Here is an 18199-nt window from a genome sequence, read left to right on the forward strand (position 1 = left end):
TAATTTAGCTATTTCTAACATAATCATGAAAGCACTGGGATGGCTAATAGAGTTACAGTGCTTCTTTGGAATAATGTTTCTAACAAATACCACGTCTGTCTTTGACTGGCCCCTCCAGCCCAGACAGATCCCTCTCTATTATTCTCAGAGTAAAGACTCCCTCCACCCAATGACTTGTTCTTCCCAGAGCATTTCTCCTAGCATTTCGTCCTGCACAGCCTACATCTTTCCTTGCAAACATCTCTAAGCTGTAATTTAGTGCTATCTCATATCCTAAGGCTTATTTCCTGTGCCTTATCTGAAAGTAGGCAAAATAATATTTACTTTATATTTACTTTATAAAATAGGTTCTAAACTATTTAAGGATATAGAGAAAATAAAAATTAGAAGATAAGAAGTTATATTTCTTAGAAGGAAAAGGCAATCAAATAATAGCGATAAAAATGTAAATATTATTAGGGCTACAGAAATGTATACATTTATCAATATTCATAGTTTTATGTTAAGAAAATAAACATTTAAGGTCTTAACTATGGCATGCACAAGCACTGATGCTTGTAATTTAAACCACCTGAAAGATGTAATAATGGAGAAATGAAAGGAAATACCCACTTGCTCTTAGAAAAAAAAACAAGCAAAGGAAAGAAAGAGTAGAAAATGACTTACTGGGGTCAAGAAAGAGAAGAAATTTGAAGAAAAGAAAACAAAGGGCTCTGGTTTTGCTTGTGTGAATGAGTAAGTCCTACGACTCTAATGTCCACACAGACAGCTGTGATAATTTAGTATTGATACTGAAAACTAGTTAAGAAAATAAAATATAAATAGTCTTACACGTGCATGTGGTTATGTGGAGTGGCTCATGTGTCATCTTTCAATCTAGTTTTTTATTTTTCTAGTTTTCATATGCATGTGAAGACATGATTTATGTCTTAAATGCATACTGTGAAATAAATTTAAAAAGTAAGTGCATACTATGAAAATTCACATGGATGGGTATTCTCTATAAAATTCATTCATGAATAATATCAAAAATAAAAAGTAATTCAATTTTTTCTTATTATTTTTTAATTTTTTTCAGTGAAAATTATTTAGTGGAAAATCATACCTTCTCTCCCATACACAAAGACAGATTTAGCCATTAGTTGAATGGCTGAATATATTGATTTGTTTTGTCGAAAAAAAAGTTCCATTATTGTGGTGTTAAGGACAAAGCCTACTTTTCAAGTACAACTTGTACTTCCTGTTCTTAAGCAAAGAGATATAATTGATTTGTTGATTACAGTTCTCGTTTGTATTATCATATCACTCAATCAGAAGGAGAACATTGTCAAGAACAGATTATGCCAACGGTTCAATCATTAACTACTCCTGGGCATTTTTACCGCTCCTTCCCCCTGTTGCCAAGTCACATCTTTCTCAGTTATCAGTTTTTTTCTAATAAAATTATGTGTAAAAAGTAGTTGGTATGTCAATGATTAAGCTTTAGTGAAGAGAATTACATAGCGTGATGAAGTAAAAATTTCTTGAATTTTGCAATTTGAATCGTCCAAAGGGGAAATGCAGTTTGAGAAAATGAAGTCATAGAAAATTGTAACACAGAGATTTAAATAACTCATTGTTAATAGTAGTAACTAATCCATTTACTAAAAATGACATAAAAATTTAGCAATAGCACTCTTCTTCATATCTGTGAAGACGATGTATCTAAGCCATCCCAACTACCTGCTGCTGTGTCTTGTCCACTATAATGGATTCTGTCCTCTTGGACTCTGCGCTTCCTTGTTGCTGAGTGGTATTAAAAATTTAGAATTGAAGATTGAACTGATACATAAGAATAGAATCCTTCACATGGACTGACCCTGGACTCTGACCCCATAGGTAGCAATGAATATCCTAGTAAGAGCACCAGTGGAAGGGGAAGCCCTGGGTCCTGCTAAGACTGAACCCCCAGTGAACTAGTCTATGGGGGGAGGGCGGTAATGGGGGGAGGGTTGGGAGGGGAACACCCATAAGGAAGGGGAGGGGAGAGGGGGATGTTTGCCCGGAAACCGGGAAAGGGAATAACACTCGAAATGTATATAAGAAATACTCAAGTTAATAAAAAAAAAAAAAAAGAATAGAATCCTTCAAAATCCAGAGGAGACATTTTAATCAACAGATGTGCCAGCCAATAAGTGTACAGGAATCAAGAAAACATGGTAAATAAGCAAAACCTTAACAGTAATAAGAGATATAGAAAGAAACAAACAAAAACAAACTCAACCCAGAATAAAAATGTGATTACAGGGATTAACAAAACATTTCTCAATAATAGCTTCAACCTTAAATAGACTTAATTTCAACTCAGCATATAAAGGATGAAGACTAGTTACCAGACTGAAAACAAGATCCAGTTATGTTTTCTCCAAATTCACTGCACTGGCTAAACACCGATAGGCTGAGTCAAAGTAGGAATGTCAAACTATGAGGAAATTGGAAGCTAAAAGTAAGGCACTGCAGCTGTTATGTTATCTGATAAAGTCAATTTCAAACCAAAATTAGCTAAATCTAAAGACTGACACAGGGGTCTCTGGCTTTTGTCTGTGGTTAAATTAGGCAAAGTCTGGAAGAAGTTGAGGAGGAGGGCGATTCCATAGGAAGACCAGCAGTCTCAACTAACTGGACCCCTGAGATCTCTCAGACACTGATCCACCAACCAGGCAGCATACACCAGCTGACATAAGGCCCATGACACATATATAACAGAGGACTGCCTGGTCTGGCCTCAATGAGAGAAGATGCACATAACTCTATAGACTTGAGGTCCCAGGACCTTGGGGTTGGGGGGTGACATTCTCTTGGAAACAAGGGAGGAGGAATGGAATGAAGAACTCTCAGAGGACGGACCAGGATGGGGATAACAACTGGACAGAAAATATTAAAGATAATTTTAAAAAACAACTAACATAATCTATTAATAAAGGGAAGATTTCATTGAGATGATATAATATTGTAAACATGTTTGCACCAAATATTAAGCACTTCAATTTCACACACACCAAAAATCAATAGACTTAAAAGTCAGAGATCTTTTTTATAATGCTGGATGATTTAGTTACTGTAACTCAACTCTAGAGAGGTCATCAATACTAAAAACAAAAACAAAACAACAGCTGACCTATACACTATATGCTACCAAATAAAAATCCCAGTTCCAGGAATGATTACCTTTTTTCAGTTCTTGGAAAATGGAGTCCAGTAGTTCCCAGCCCCAACCATTACATAATATTACTAATGTGATAGTCATCCTCCAGAACTTTATTGCTAGAATCCATTGCTGAAGAGCCCACATGCTGAAGTCATAGAACATGGAGAAATCTAGCTAGTATTCAACTGGAAGCTTACTCTTTACTGGGCAGCCTTCATAGTGCTGAAAGATGCTGTGCACAGTCCTGGAGGAGAAAAGTAGTCATCGGTTTCTCACAGCTGCAATCCCTGCAATGTACAATGATCTGTCTGGAAAGATATGCCTTCTTGTGCAATAGTGGCACAAACACAAACATTAAGGGAGAAACCAACTACATTTTTTAAGACCTGTTCCAGGAAAAAGAACCCATCCCTGACACTGTGAATGAAACCAAGAAACTGTGGTTAGACAGGGCCTGGGACCTATTTTCTCAGTGGTTCTTAGCCTGTGGATTGTGACCTCTTTGGGAAAACTCCATCTACAAAAATATTATACTATAACTCATAGTGGTAGCAAAATTGCAGTCATGAAATAGCAAAAAAAGTGTGGTTTGGGGTCATCACAACATAAGGTGAAAAGGTAATAGCATTAGGAAGGTTGAGAACCACTTGGCTATTTGGCAATTTTTCAAAGGTTCCTAATGGATTATTGCTACACATGTGGATCAGCTTATCTTTCAACCCTCATCACAGAAGCTTCTTCTTGCAGTAGATGTCAATAAACATGAAAACCCTCTACTTTTAATATGCAGAGAATAGGACATTTAGGAATACTCAGCCCTGAGTAAGATATCTGTATCATCCTTCCCATCAGGTCCCATGGATTTCTGTGCAAAAGGAGGACATAAAGACTTTAAGAGCCAGGAGGGTAGATAAGTTCAAGAAAATTATTGTTTCCCTGAAGCAACAGAGAAGGTACACTTACAGAGGTTGTGACTAAATTTCAGAATGGAAGAAGGGAAGTGAGTAGGACATTCCACTGCTAACTAGGGAGCTACTGGTATTTTATTACTACTTCTGGAAGAGGCAAAGTTCAGTTCATTTTCTTTAATGATGTGATGCCTAGTATGTCAACTACATTCCAGGGCATGCCCCAAACTCAAGTATAACAAAACTCAACTTGATGAAAGATAGTGAAAGAGTGAGAGTTCATGAAGCTGGACAGATAAGGAGAAGGAAGATTTGGGATAAGTTGGGAGTATGGAATGCATATGCTCAAAATACATTGTATAAAGTTCTCAAAAAACTAATGAATCACCATGGATCTTGGAGAAGAATCTACAACTACCACTTTACTAAATTAGTGGAATCTTCAACTACATTCTAAATATTTGCTGTGAGACTGGATCTCCTAGTAATGTCAGAAGCTGCATCTATAAATTCTCACCAAAATGATTGTCTAAGCATGAACTGAACAAGGAAAACATCAATAGGCTTGCCAAAGTGGACAAGGGAAGGCCCTGAGGCCTCAGTCTCACAAAATACAAAACAAACAAACTAAAAACTACAAGCAACTAAAAAAATGGTAAGATGGGGAGAACATCCTCTCCAAAGAAAAGCATTTTAATTGGTGGTTATCTATTAACAGATGACCAGCCCTGAAAACATACACATAGGAAACATTATACAAAATGAACAGGTTATATTTAGGAGTACATATGCATATGCATATATGCAAGTAACAACAATGAGTGCAAAGAGAGGCATGAATTTGGATTAGAGCAAGGAGGAGTATATGAGGTTTAAAGAGGGGAAAGAGTAGCGAGAAATGAAAACAGTAAACACAAAGGTCTTGTGAAACTGGCAGCTTGTCTACACTAAAACACTTTCCAAGGCAAACAAACAAAAATACCCAACTCTCCAGGGGTTTAATCTATGGATGCTCGAGTGTCTAGTATATATATATATACATATATATATGTATATATATATATACATATATATATATAAAACCTGTTTAGTAAGGCAAAATAACGTTACATACTTAAATTAGTCTTATTATGTAATCGAAGCCACAACTATTCTTTAGTGGAAGATTTAAATTTTTGGTGAAAAACCTTATCACTGGGGCTGAAGAGGTGATTCAGGAGTTAAGCATATTTGCTGCTCATCTGCAGGATCCAGATTCAGTTCCCAGCACCCACATGGTAGTTCACAACCTTCTGTAACTCCAGTCCCTAGGGATGAGGTAGCCTTTTCTGACTTCCGTCATTACCAGGCATGGTAACTATCAATACAGTACATATGCAAACATCAGGCAAACACACATAAAAGTAAAATAAATAAGTACTTTTAAAAGTCTGCTTACTGGGGCTTGGGGGTTTAGCTCAGTGGCCTAGCGCTTGCCTAGCAAGCGCAAGGCCCTGGGTTTGGTCCCCAGCTCCGAAAAAAAGAAAAGAAAAAAAAAGTCTGCTTACTGGTAATATCTCCAATCAGATTCTCTGTCTTTATAACTCAATTTTGTTAGACTATATATTTCTAAAATATGTGTTTCACTTCATTTATACACTAGTTAGAAGATACCGGGAAAGGGAATAACACTCGAAATGTATATAAGAATTACTCAAGTTAATAAAAAAAAAGAAGAGAGTTATATTCTCTTACATGTTTATTTTCATAAACGAATAGGAATGTTTTCACTTTCAAATCTGATTTTTGATCTTTCTCTTTTCATTTTTAGTCAATGTAAAGAGCATCTTTACCAATTTGTTCACCTTCTGAAAGAAATCTTTGGGTTTTGCTTTTTAATCCATATCATTTGGATAATCTCTATTTTCATATATCTCTTACAGTCTTCCTCTCCCCTTTCTTTTATTAGCATTGGGTTTAGAATGTTCCTTTTTGTCATTAAAAAAAAAAAGCCTAGCATCAGTGATGAGGCAGAGCAACTGTGGTCTGAGTCCAAACCATGGATGCTCAGCTTGTAACAGCTGCCTTAGGACAGCAGAGAGAACACATTCACGTGCAAAGAAAAATTGGACAACTCCCAAGGAAAATACTAAACACACCTGGGAAAACTGAGTTTGACAAACATGCTACCAAAATGACACAAAAGAGGTAGAATTTACTAAAAATTCCAGACAAAAACATGAAGCACATAGAAGCCAGGCTGGTTTTCCTTCAAGGTGGAATGACAACACAAGGCTGTTTGCAGAAAAAAAAATGAACAGAGAAGGTCAGAAACCACACTAGTGTTGAATTGCATTAACAGTGTGAGTGGAAACAATGTGGACTGTTTTAGTTTCTCTGTGAATAATCTGACTTACACACACCTCTCTTTAATTATCATTATGAAAAAATCCTTTGTTAATCCAATAAAAGCCAGCTTATTTTTCTGCAATAAACTTTTTGGATGTGTAATGCTTTGAAAATTTTATAGACCTAAGCAGACATCATTAAATACAGTGTTACTGGCTAGAAAGAAGCATTAAACCTCTCCTATAGGCGTCATAATTAATTATAGGTAAATTTTTAGAAGTTAGTGAAAACTTCTATACTCTTTTATAAGAATGAAACTGTAGAATCTCTCAATACTTCACTATGTATGAGATGACTCCCTGTCTTCTAAGAACACTGTTGGTTTTGTTCTTAGAATCATACAATGGGAAAAGAGACTTGGTCTCTATTGGTAGTAAACAAAGTGCCTCCCTGCTTTACCAGAAGCTATTACACTCTGTTCCTCATGAGAAATATCACATTGCAAAACTACAAAGAGGGATAGAAGCTGTAGTCTAGATGGCCAAGAATAACAAAACATGTGTGTATGTAATAACAACAAATGAAAGTAAAGACCGTGCATTTGTAAGAAAGCAGGAGGGGTATATGTGTGGTTTTTGGAAGAAGAAAGAAGGGAAAAATATGGAACAACATTATAATCTCTTAAAACGGAAGAATTTTAAAACCTTATGAAAGGTAGTGTTCACTTGTTCTCATTATACCCCTAACAGGCTTCTCTGGCATAAATTAATCTCCTCTAGAGGGGATGTTCAATATACAGATTTGTTCTATAGCCAGTTGTCATTCTACTTTCTCCAGAGTCCCTGGACAGAATTGGGCTTTGAGTTAGGAGATGCTTTATTTGGGTTCTAACAGGAGAAATGAGTTAAAACAGAATTTAATAATGCTCAATATAATATAGTATAATGTTACATATGAAAGCCATATAAAGTCTCTGCACATACATTAAAGTACAGTTTGTGTTGACTACCTGAAAACAGGCTTCTAATGATAGAAATAAAGGAGATAGCTTCCATTCGAGACACAGTCCTAATATGCACTCACCTGTCACTCAGAATGTGTGTCTACTTATCATGTTTGCTTTTTAAGTAATTTTATTCAGATTTTTTTTCCTTTTTCTTTTTTTTCGGAGCTGGGAACCGAACCCAGGGCCTTGCGCTTCCTAGGCAAGTGCTCTACCACTGAGCTAAATCCCCAGCCTTATTCAGATTTTTAATTTAGCTTTTTGCCAGTGTGTATTGATTGTACACACTAGCTTTTAGAATTTAACTCAAGTAGATTCAGCATGCATTGGCCAAAATCAACAACCAGAAGTTTCCTCTTTTATTTTCCTATATTTGAGCTCCTATTATCTAGATACTAATAAAGTACTTTAAAGAAATTTAAGAATAATACAAAACTATGTGGAAATTCAGATTTCTCACATTTGGCCTTCTGTGAATTACACTCAACCTCTTCTATCCTGTGTCCACTATAGAATGCATTCGTCACAGTTGCTCAAGCAACACTAGCATACCATTTTTGACCAAATACAATAAATATCTTACAACAAGCATATGTCTTTACTATTCCTTCTGGTAGCTTAGAAGTGTTCAAACATGATTTTTTGTAAATTCATGCAAAATGGTGCCATTCTCCTTATTCTGTGTTTGTTCCTCCCTCTCCTTCTCTATCTGAACTTCTGCTATCAACGTGTTTCTTTTATTGTCTATCACGTTGCCTTTTCCAGATGTCCTGTAGCTGGAACCATAGAGCATACATCCCTTCTGAGTGAATTTCTTCATTAGCCATATTTATTTCCTACCTGCAACTGTTGTACATTTGCTACATTTGTTTCGGTCACTGCATCTTATTTTTTCTTTTTTGGGGGGGCATTTTATTTCTTTTATTATTTGAGATGGAAGTTTAATTACAACATTTTCCCTTCCCTTTTTTCCCCTCTTCCCAAATACAATCTGCTCATTCTGCACATTGTTACTAATATGTATATTTTGGGGGCTGACAGTTTGGAAACTCTTCCCTAGGTAGGAAGATGGCTCAGCATGTGAAGATACTCACTACCACCCCTGATGGCCTGTGTTCAATACCAGACACCCACATGGTTGAAGGAAGAAAATGCTGAATCCATAAACTGTTTTCTAGCCTCCAGATGAGTAGGCTGTGGCATTTTATTGACTTCTCAGCATTTTAATTTGCCGAACTTCCTTCAGAATCTTAAAGAAATGGACAATTTGCTTAAAAACATAATAAAATATTTACAGGTTAATAACTTCAAGTAAATGAGAGAAGTAAGCACATATGCAGCTCTGCAGTTTTTCTTGATTTTGTTATGTAATTGCAATGATTCACTATTAGAATTATTAAAAACCAAAGCACCAGGGCAAAAGTTTTATTTTGCTCTTTCAGACAATACAAATTTATTTAACATGTTGCTTTTCTCCTTTTGCCTAGAATTCCAGAAACATGCTCAGACTTCAATAGTAACTCTTACATTAATCGATTTACTTATGAACATTTAGCAAATCTTTTCTAAAATATATTTTAAACTGTATTGTTATAAGCATTTTAGAGCAAGAAAAATTAAATCTTTTCTCTAAAACAGCACATTTACAAATATATGTGATGACTATCTTAGGTGTGTGTGAGAAAGAGAGAGACAAAGAGACAGAGAGAGAAAGAGAGTAAAAGGTTATATATGGTTTAAATTTCAGTTATCAGAAGTAATAAACAAGGTTAATGTAGTTTCTCAGGTCTATTTGTGGTCAGACTTGTATATTCCCCCCATACAAAATAGTAGATTAATCTTGTCTCTAACTTAACCATTTCTCTGCCAATTTTAGTCCAAGAGAACTAATGGAGGGGCATTCTTTTTCTTTTTTTTAATCTTTATTAATTGAGTATTTCTTATTTTTTCTTATTTACATTTCTTTTTTTAAAGAGTTTGAATCTGAGATGTTTATTTAAGGTATATTTAAATACAGCATGATCTGACAATATTTATTCTTGTGATGATTAACTGAATTGCATGTGCACAACAAAGCATACATAAATCCCTTGGGGAACAAAATAAACTAAAACTACAGATCAGATGTTACTACATGAAAACTGTTAAGTACATATGACACCTTACACACAGGTTCTATAGACTGACTGAAAAACAAACAAGTTTATAAGCAGAGTCTGGAAGAGGGTCGGTTACCGGAAAGTCTTAGGCCACAGGGGCTTGTGTAAAAGGTTACCAGGATAGAAAGCATGGTCACTCCAGCCTTCTGAGTGAAAAACAGAATTTTTTATTCCTTCTCTTGAAGGAACAACCCAGTGTGCTTAACATTCTAAGTACCCCTAGTACATGCCTGTGAGCACAAAGCCTCTATATCTCCAATGCCTATAAGCCATAAGTATAATAGAGGTCAAAACAATCAGACCATTCAGAATACCATGTAAAACAAAATTAATTTAACTAGCAAGAATGTTCTAGAAATAGTTCAGTACCAAAAACTACTGGAATCCTTGATATTGTCAGTTACTGATTGTGAATGTGTGAATCCTGTGGTCCTAAAAATTGGGCCCTCCTGGGTAGCTTGGGCACCTCAAAGAAAGATATTTAATATTGATGACATTATGTTTGCACATAATTCTTCAGTGACCCCAGAGGAGGTATGTGAGCAACATTGGCAAAGTGCAGAGCATCTTGGTTCTGCCTCCCGAAGTTGGTCTCTTCTCAAGGGAGTCTGGATACCTTAAAAAAGGCAACTTTAGATGGCATTGAAGCCATTCTAACTGATGTTTGTACACAACTCTTGATTGGTCCCACAGTAGAGAAGAGAGATGTTTTCAAAACAGAGGGCTGTTTGTTTGCTGCAAGCCCATCTCCATATAACCCTGTGCCTCTTACTGATTTCTGGGATACACAGAGCTAGGGTTTGAGAGTTTTGAGAAGAAACATGAATTAGTTGGCTATGATTTGCCTACATTTTTCTTGGAAGATTATGAGAAAATCAGGAGAAAGTGTTCTCAGAGAGACAAGTCAGGTAGGGAAATGCTGACTGTTGTTCATATGGGGTCTTGAGCCCCTTCAAACTCTTCCAGTCCTTTCTCTGATTCCTTCAACGGGTGTCCCGTTCTCAGTTCAGTGGATTGCTGCTGGCATTCGCCTATGTATTTGCTTTATTCTGGATGTGTCTCTCAGGAGAGATCTACATCCGGTTCCTGTCGGCCTGTATTTCTTTGCTTCATCCATCTTATCTAGTTTGATGGTTGTATATGTATGGGCCACATGTGGGGCAGGCTCTGAATGGGGTGTTCCTTCTGCCTCTGTTCTAAACTTTGCCTCCCTATTCCCTGCCAAGGGTATTCTTGTTCCCCTTTTAAAGAAGGAGTGAAGCATTCACATTTTGGTCATGCTTCTTGAGTTTCATGTGTTCTGTGCATCGAGGGTAATTCAAGCATTTGGGCTAATAGCCACTTATCAATGAGTGCATACCATGTGTGCTTTTCTGTGATTGGGTCCTCACTCAGGATGATATTTTCCAGTTCCATCCATTTGCCTATGAATTTCATAAAGGCATTGTTTTTGATAGCTGAGTAATATTCCATTGTGTAGATGTACCACATTTTCTGTATCCATTCCTCTGTTGAAGGGCATCTGGGTTCTTTCCAGCTTCTGGCTGTTATAAATAAGGCTGCTATGAACATAGTGGAGCACGTGTCTTTGTTATAGGTTGGGGCATCTTTTGGGTATATGCCCAAGAGAGGTATAGCTGGGTCCTTGTGTAGTTCAATGTCCAAATTTCTGAGGAACATGGAGGGGCATTCTTGATCAGTCTTTACATCTTATAAAACTCTGTGCCAATGTATAATTATCCAAATTGAATAAGTTATGTGCAAATACTAAGATAATGTCTTTATTTTATTTTATTTTATTTTAAATGCTAGAAACAAATCCAGGGTCTCTTGCCAGTTTAGTCCAGACTCTACTACTGAATTACACTATCAAACCAGAAAGAATCATTTTATATAAAAGGTAAAAGCTTTTTGAAAGCAATAATGGTGGTTTATAAAAATAAGACTGGAATATTGAAGATACTGATGGTAGTAAATATTCATAAACTAGAGAAAATATGTCTTTCATAACATAATCTAATGTGAACCAATTTACTTCCTGTAGAGTTTGAGGTAACAGCATCAGGAAAGAGCCCCTATTTTCTGTGAGGGGGAATAAGGCATCTGTAATCTACATTGTGGAGTATAGGGCTCAGGAGGTCTTCAGAGAAGCACTCTCCTTCTTCAGTTAATGTTGGTCACTATTTTATATTAAGAAACTCTAGTAGTAAGGCTGGTTTGTTGGATTAGCTGGTAAATACACTTTCCATCCAAACCTGATGACTGGAGTTTTATCACCAGAGTCTACATAAAGCTAAAGGGAAAGAATTGAGTCCTCAACACTATTTCCTGACTTCTACATGCACATGCACACCCACACCATCACACACCTGATGATAATGAAAATAATAATATCATCTAGCCTAGAACTTAAGACCCATCCTCTCTATGATGCCACAACACTGGCTTTACATCAAAGATTACCTTGTATGCATCTAAGAAAGTTTTAAAGAAAATAAAAACTACTTTCAAGTAACTTGTTTGAAGAAGTGAAAGTTCTTTATACAAAGGCAAAAATATCAAATTTCCATCAAAATAAAATTTAATCTTTGTTTTACAAGAAAAAGGAAAAATTACTATCTTATTTGAACACTATTACTTAGTATAAAAGTAGCGTAAGAGGCTCATACTGTGTAATATATAAACAAAATTATTAGGTCAATATCCTATATACTTGAGAAGGTGTAAGAAGAATGAAACCTTAATGGCTTACAAGGAAAATGGATCAAAAATATAAAATATACTTCCAAAGAGAAAAAAACAGATTTAACAGTAAATTTAATGGACTCTGGGGACAAAAAGTAACATGTCTAATAACACCATTTATCTTCAGCTCTCTCTTCACATTTAAATCTAACCCTTAATTACTCTCATTTCTAAGACTGCATCCTCATCTGTGATGGATCTCGGTGGAGAAGCATTTAACCAGGATGTGCTTGTCACTAGGTACAAAGCCTCAGCACCAAAAAAATTATCTATAAGATGACACATTATTTTTTATCATTTTCTCATATTCGTTCCTTTTATCACACTCCTGAATGTGATGGCACATCTATGAGCCTTAAAAACCAATAACTCCCAAGACAAGTTCTTTAAGAAGCTAATCATTACTATCTCTTTCCCAAAACTCATGCATACTATTTAAAACGAATGTCTTCTTTAGTGTCCCCCCATCCATACATTATTTTAATTATTTTGGTTTTTTTTATCACATATGGACTTCTGTTTCTCACTTATAAATTTCCAGAACACAATCTCCTCAAATTCCCAGATTTCAAGTTCAAATGTTTGAGAAAAACTGTAGGATGTAAGTTCTATAGATATGTCTTTGTGTTATTTAATTTGCAGCATTTAATTATACCTGAAATTATTAGTGCCTCATTACTACTTTGGAAGAATTAAAGTATTGTTTTTTGTTTTCCACTGGCAAGTGATATCTATGTACATGAATATGACAGAAATTATACAGTCATTCAGACGTAAGAAAATGAACAATGTAATTGGCTATATCCTAGCTTATATGACTTTGAACTTGTACATGCTTATGTATATATAAATGTATTTTAGTTATTGGTTAATATATAATGAAAATTTTAATGAAATGTCCATTTTAGACCTTTAGTGTACTTTTGAATATAACAAAAATATTAATCTAATTTAAGATGAGAGCACTGTGATTAGTCAAGGAGTTCTTTCCCATGCAGGCAATGTCTCAACTTATTGTTTTTTTTTCTACTTTTATTTTTGAGATTATGATAGAATTAAGTTATTTCTTCCTTCCCTTCCCTCCCTCAAGGCCCTTCTGTTACCCTAGTTGTTCTCTTTCAAATTCTTGTCCTCTTTTTTTTGTGAATTGTTACTTTATACATATATGGACATTTATGCATAATATTTCTAAATTCAACCTGCTCAACTTGTATCATATTACTTGTGTTTTCAGGGCTGACCAATTTTTATCGCACAAGTTATTGATGTTCTTTCCACTGCGGAAGACTATTTCACCTGCTCTCAGCATTCTTTAGTTGCCTGGAGCTCTTTGTGTGGGACCGGGGCCTCCTCGTGTTTCCCCTACCCACTTTTGAATGTTTATCATTGTTGTCCTTGTGCAACTCAGGAGTTGATGACCATGTTAGTGATACTTCACTATATTGTTTTAAAAAATACAAAAAGCAGAACAAGCTATTCAGGTTTCAAGTCCAGAAATATTTCTTATAGAAAAATAAAAGTAGCGAAGCTAAAATAAACAGTGTGTAGTGTGTTTGAGAAAGAAAAAGGACAACTATGGCTGCCATGTATGTCAAATACCTAAAACTGACAAACTAAACATTCATTTAATTTAAAAAATACTAAATAGCAGCTCTCATGGAGACACTGAGTCAACTCTAGGAACGGAAAGCAAAAGGCTTGTAAATACTATTCACCTCCAACGTCTATCATTTCTGTCCCTGTGACCACTCAGGCCATGCTGCTATTTTATTTAATAAATTCCTTGACCTCAAAATCCCTTACATCAACATCTTCCATTTCCTCATACTTATGGTGCCAAACCCTATTAATATTATACACAAATTATTTAAACTGTATTCAAGGTAACAGTTATTAGCCCTGTGGCCCTACGGCTCTGTTACAGACAAGTCCTAAGTGTCTTGAATTGCCAGGTAAGAATTTGACTGCAATTGCCATTGTCTGGTGCATAGGATAAATTTGGGGTGTGCTATTTATAATACACTTATTATGTCTAAACATCATTCTTTACTATCATTCTTAACTGGAAAGGGCCTGAAATTAGTTCCTTTGGTGTCTAGTGTCTATTCTTTAGAGAAATCAATTACATAATAGGGGTGGAGGTTGGAGCTGAGTGACAAATGTATAGGTACTAGGATTCAGACATATAGATCCACTTATAAATATGGGCTAGAGAACATCATCCTTCGTGTTGAAGACACTTAACATTTCTGTGTTCTCAGACCTCAAGGTTCTCAGCAACATGAAGCCAGCAAGTGCCTTTCTGCTTTTGATCAGCCTGGCCTGTTTGTTCCTCTCTGTAGGTGAGTGAAATACTATGTAGTGGACTTCTAAACCAGGCTGGCTAATGTCAGCAACTGGGTTATGCTGCTGCTTTTTATGACGATGAGAACAATGATGAATGATGCCCCAACCTTTTTTATTTCCTTGGAATTTTAGTATACAAATGAGCTATTTGACTTTGGACTACAGTGCTCTGCTTAAATTCCAATATCACCTTCATGCTATATGGGAGGAGAAGACTGGTTTTAGATTTCATTGGCACCCACTGTCTAATATAGGAATTGTAGGCCACTTGCATTTCTGTCTTTAGGGAAACTTTATTATAGAAATGAGAAAAACCTAAAATGTCTTCTTTAAAAAATTATTACTCAATGGACTTCAACTGTCAGAATTCTTTAGAGATGAACATAAAAATCTGTGTCATTCATTGTAAGCCTCTAGGTAAACAAAGTTAAAAGATAGCTGGGAAAGAGAAAGAGAAAGGGGAAGGGGGAAGGAGAAGACACTGAAGATTTTGGTAGTGTAGGGAAGTAGAAGGAGCCCAGGGCTGGCATTCCAAGGCCTGTCTCCAGTGTTCATTCCTCTGCCTCCACTTGCTCATATTGAACAAGTCACCCCTGTCCTCTGCCTGATATTTGGATTGGAGTCAGTGGTGCACAGGAAACTTGTGCATTGATGCTTCCCTCAACAAAAAGTACTGCCAGAGCTTTAGAGTCTATCAGCTCTAGATTGTATTGTGAACTCTGCCATGTATAGCATATAAGTATTAACACTTAGCCAAACACTTGTCCAGATAATCCGTTTCCTTAGCTCGTTAATTGATTGGTTTTGCTATTATTGTTGTTTGTTTTATTTTTTATTGGGGCTTTTGTTGTTATTTTGGTTTCGGTTTATTGTGTCCTGTTTTTCTTGAGACAAGGTCTAACTACCAGACCTTGCTGACCTGGCCATTGATTGATAGACCATTGTTTCCTATGGCTTTTCAGTGATACACCTGCTTTCATACTGGTGTACTAGAATTACAAGCATGAACAACTTTTTCATCTTTAAAAACAGGGTTGTTATATAAGTTGATGTATATAAGATTTAACACAGCACTTAAATGTATAATTACCACAGTAGAAGAGGGATATGTTTAATGGAAACATGATAAATCACATGGATTTATATTGCAATTATTTAAAATGTCTTCATATTTTTTATATCACTATCCATTCATCAAAAGCTTTTAAGATTTTATATTCCTCTCTAGTAAATATGTACCTGTTCCACAGAGAACAGCTCTAAAATTTACCTTCAAAGGCTTGTTATAAGAGCACATAAAATGGAAAGCATAATTGCATAAAAGTACACAAAGGGCAAATAGAACGAGAGCAATGTTATCCACAAACACAGTGAAAGCAATGTTATCCCAATCATAGCTAATGCCTGCCTCTCAGAGTGGTTAACAAGCTGTGTGTCTCCACTTAGTTCTCCATTCACAAAGCAAAACAGAGGCAGCAGAAGACCATTGTGATTAGCTGCAACTGGAAAGGACTACAATTCTGGCATGTGATTTATCACTATGTATTCTTTCACTGCAGATGCTGTGAGCCAAGGAGGGTTTCAGGTATGTACCTATCATCTTTCTCAAGCCAATTCTGTCCCAGCAAGTCACACCACAGTGGTGCCTCTCCCAACCAAAGCACTGTTGCCCTTCCATAGATGCTTTCTGAGCTCCCATAGAAAATTTTCTGATAAGGTTGTAAAATATAAGACATTTTCCACACAAATAAAATGATTGCTGCAAATGTGTTTTTTTAAACAATAAGAAGAAAATCTTGGATATCACTTCCTACTTTCTTCAGAAAGACAGATGTCACAGTTCCTCAAAATAAGTATATGTCCAGTGCAAACCAATGTAACAGTACAGTGTCATGGGAATGTAGATAAATATCATTTTTTTCAAATTAAGGTAGGTTTTGAGGTAAGGTCTCATTAGCTACTCTGGGAACTCTCTCTGCAGACCAGACTGGCTTCAAAATCATGGCAGTCCACTTGCCTCTAGGTGTGTGCCACTAATTTTGACAGCTTTAGAATATATATATATATATATATATATATATATATATATATATATATATATGGAGAGAGAGAGGAGAGAGACAGATGAGAGAGAGACAGAGAGACAGAGACAGAGTGAGAGATATAGTGAAGAGATCATCATAAACAGCATCTACATCAGTCAAACCAGTAGGCAAAGTCCCTGTGGATTCAGTCAAACAAGTAGGCAGAAACCTTGTGGATCTAAGTACTGTGTGCACATGCTTCTGTGGATACTCCTCCCTTGTCCTAGAAGACAGTTATAGCTATTGTGTATACCACCAAGTATTTGACATTTAGAGCTGCCATGTAGCACTAATCCAATAACTACATTGGTAGTTACTGGATGTTTAGCTGAATTGAATGTAAAAGAGTTTAAAGTGTAGAATAGTAAGTGTATCAGTAAAGTGAGCTGTGTCACATTTGCGGTACAGCATTATGCAGCAGAACATGCTGCTATAAGAATGTACTCAGTAGCACAGAAATATAAGCAAAAAAGAAGAACTGTGCAGTGCATGTTCACTTTAATATTGTGCATATGCACAACAGCAATGTACTGCAATTTCAGGGGTTTGTTCTTCTTTTATGCATTTTTTGCATAATTAGGAATGTTCTTGAAGGAACTTTGAAGAACGTGAGGCTATTTTCCATTCCATAGGAAATGAACTAAAAAATACTTTATTCAATTTACAGGCATTTTGCAACAACTATGAGAAGACACTGGCCACAGATGGAAAATCATGCCCAAAGATCCACAAGCCAGTGTGCGGCACTGATGGGAAAACTTACCAAAACCGCTGTGAATTCTGCCAAACAGCCATGTAAGCAAATGGACGCTGCTTACAGCATGGTGTTCCTGGTTGGGTCCTATGGAGTAGGCATCCATGAATAGTTTATTAATAGTCTACTAGCCTAGTAAAGTCAATTTATATAAAGTTAAGTAATATTACTATCACCCAATCTGAAACCTAGAAAACCAATCTATGCCTACTTGACTTAGTCTAGAATGAATCCATTTCTACTACATTTCATGCTTTAACACCTTCTCTTTTCTTTCAGGGAAAGAAGTGTTGGAAAGCTTGGTTTCAAACATGAAGGAAAATGCTGATTCCTCAAACATCACAATACTGGGTGCACCTTTGCTTTGCTTTTTACACGAGGACATGTATTTCCTATTACCAAGTTTCCATAGCAATGTGCTTCCCACCAATCATTATGCATAAAGCAAGATATCAATAAAGCTATATCAGCAACACCAGTGCTTTGTTTCATACAATGAAAGCAAATCTAATTGATTGACTTAGGCAAACTGTTACACTCTTCAATATGAAAGGAGAAATTTGAAAACCAAGCAGACTACTAGCACACTTGCCAGACCCAGACCTGCCCAAGCAGTGCTAAATTCTTCAGTGTCTGTGCAGAGGGTCTGAAAGAAGTTAAGTAGGACGCCATGAAGTAAATATAT

The 18199-nt window shown here is 36.1% G+C and overlaps 1 protein-coding gene across 1 annotated transcript; it reads left to right on the forward strand.

Moving 5' to 3' along the window:
* The first annotated feature begins 14611 nt into the window (after window positions 1-14611).
* Spink9 (serine peptidase inhibitor, Kazal type 9) lies at window positions 14612-17842 on the forward strand. Its single transcript, XM_087593723.1, has 4 exons — window positions 14612-14672; window positions 16236-16261; window positions 17428-17555; window positions 17794-17842. Exons 1-4 carry the CDS (start codon window positions 14612-14614, stop codon window positions 17840-17842), a joined length of 264 nt encoding a protein of 87 aa, XP_087449849.1.
* Window positions 17843-18199: the final 357 nt, after the last annotated feature.

The sequence above is a fragment of the Rattus norvegicus genome, chromosome 18, assembly GCF_021556685.1.
Source record: "Rattus norvegicus strain SHRSP/BbbUtx chromosome 18, alternate assembly SHRSP_T2T, whole genome shotgun sequence".
Lineage (NCBI taxonomy): Eukaryota > Metazoa > Chordata > Mammalia > Rodentia > Muridae > Rattus > Rattus norvegicus.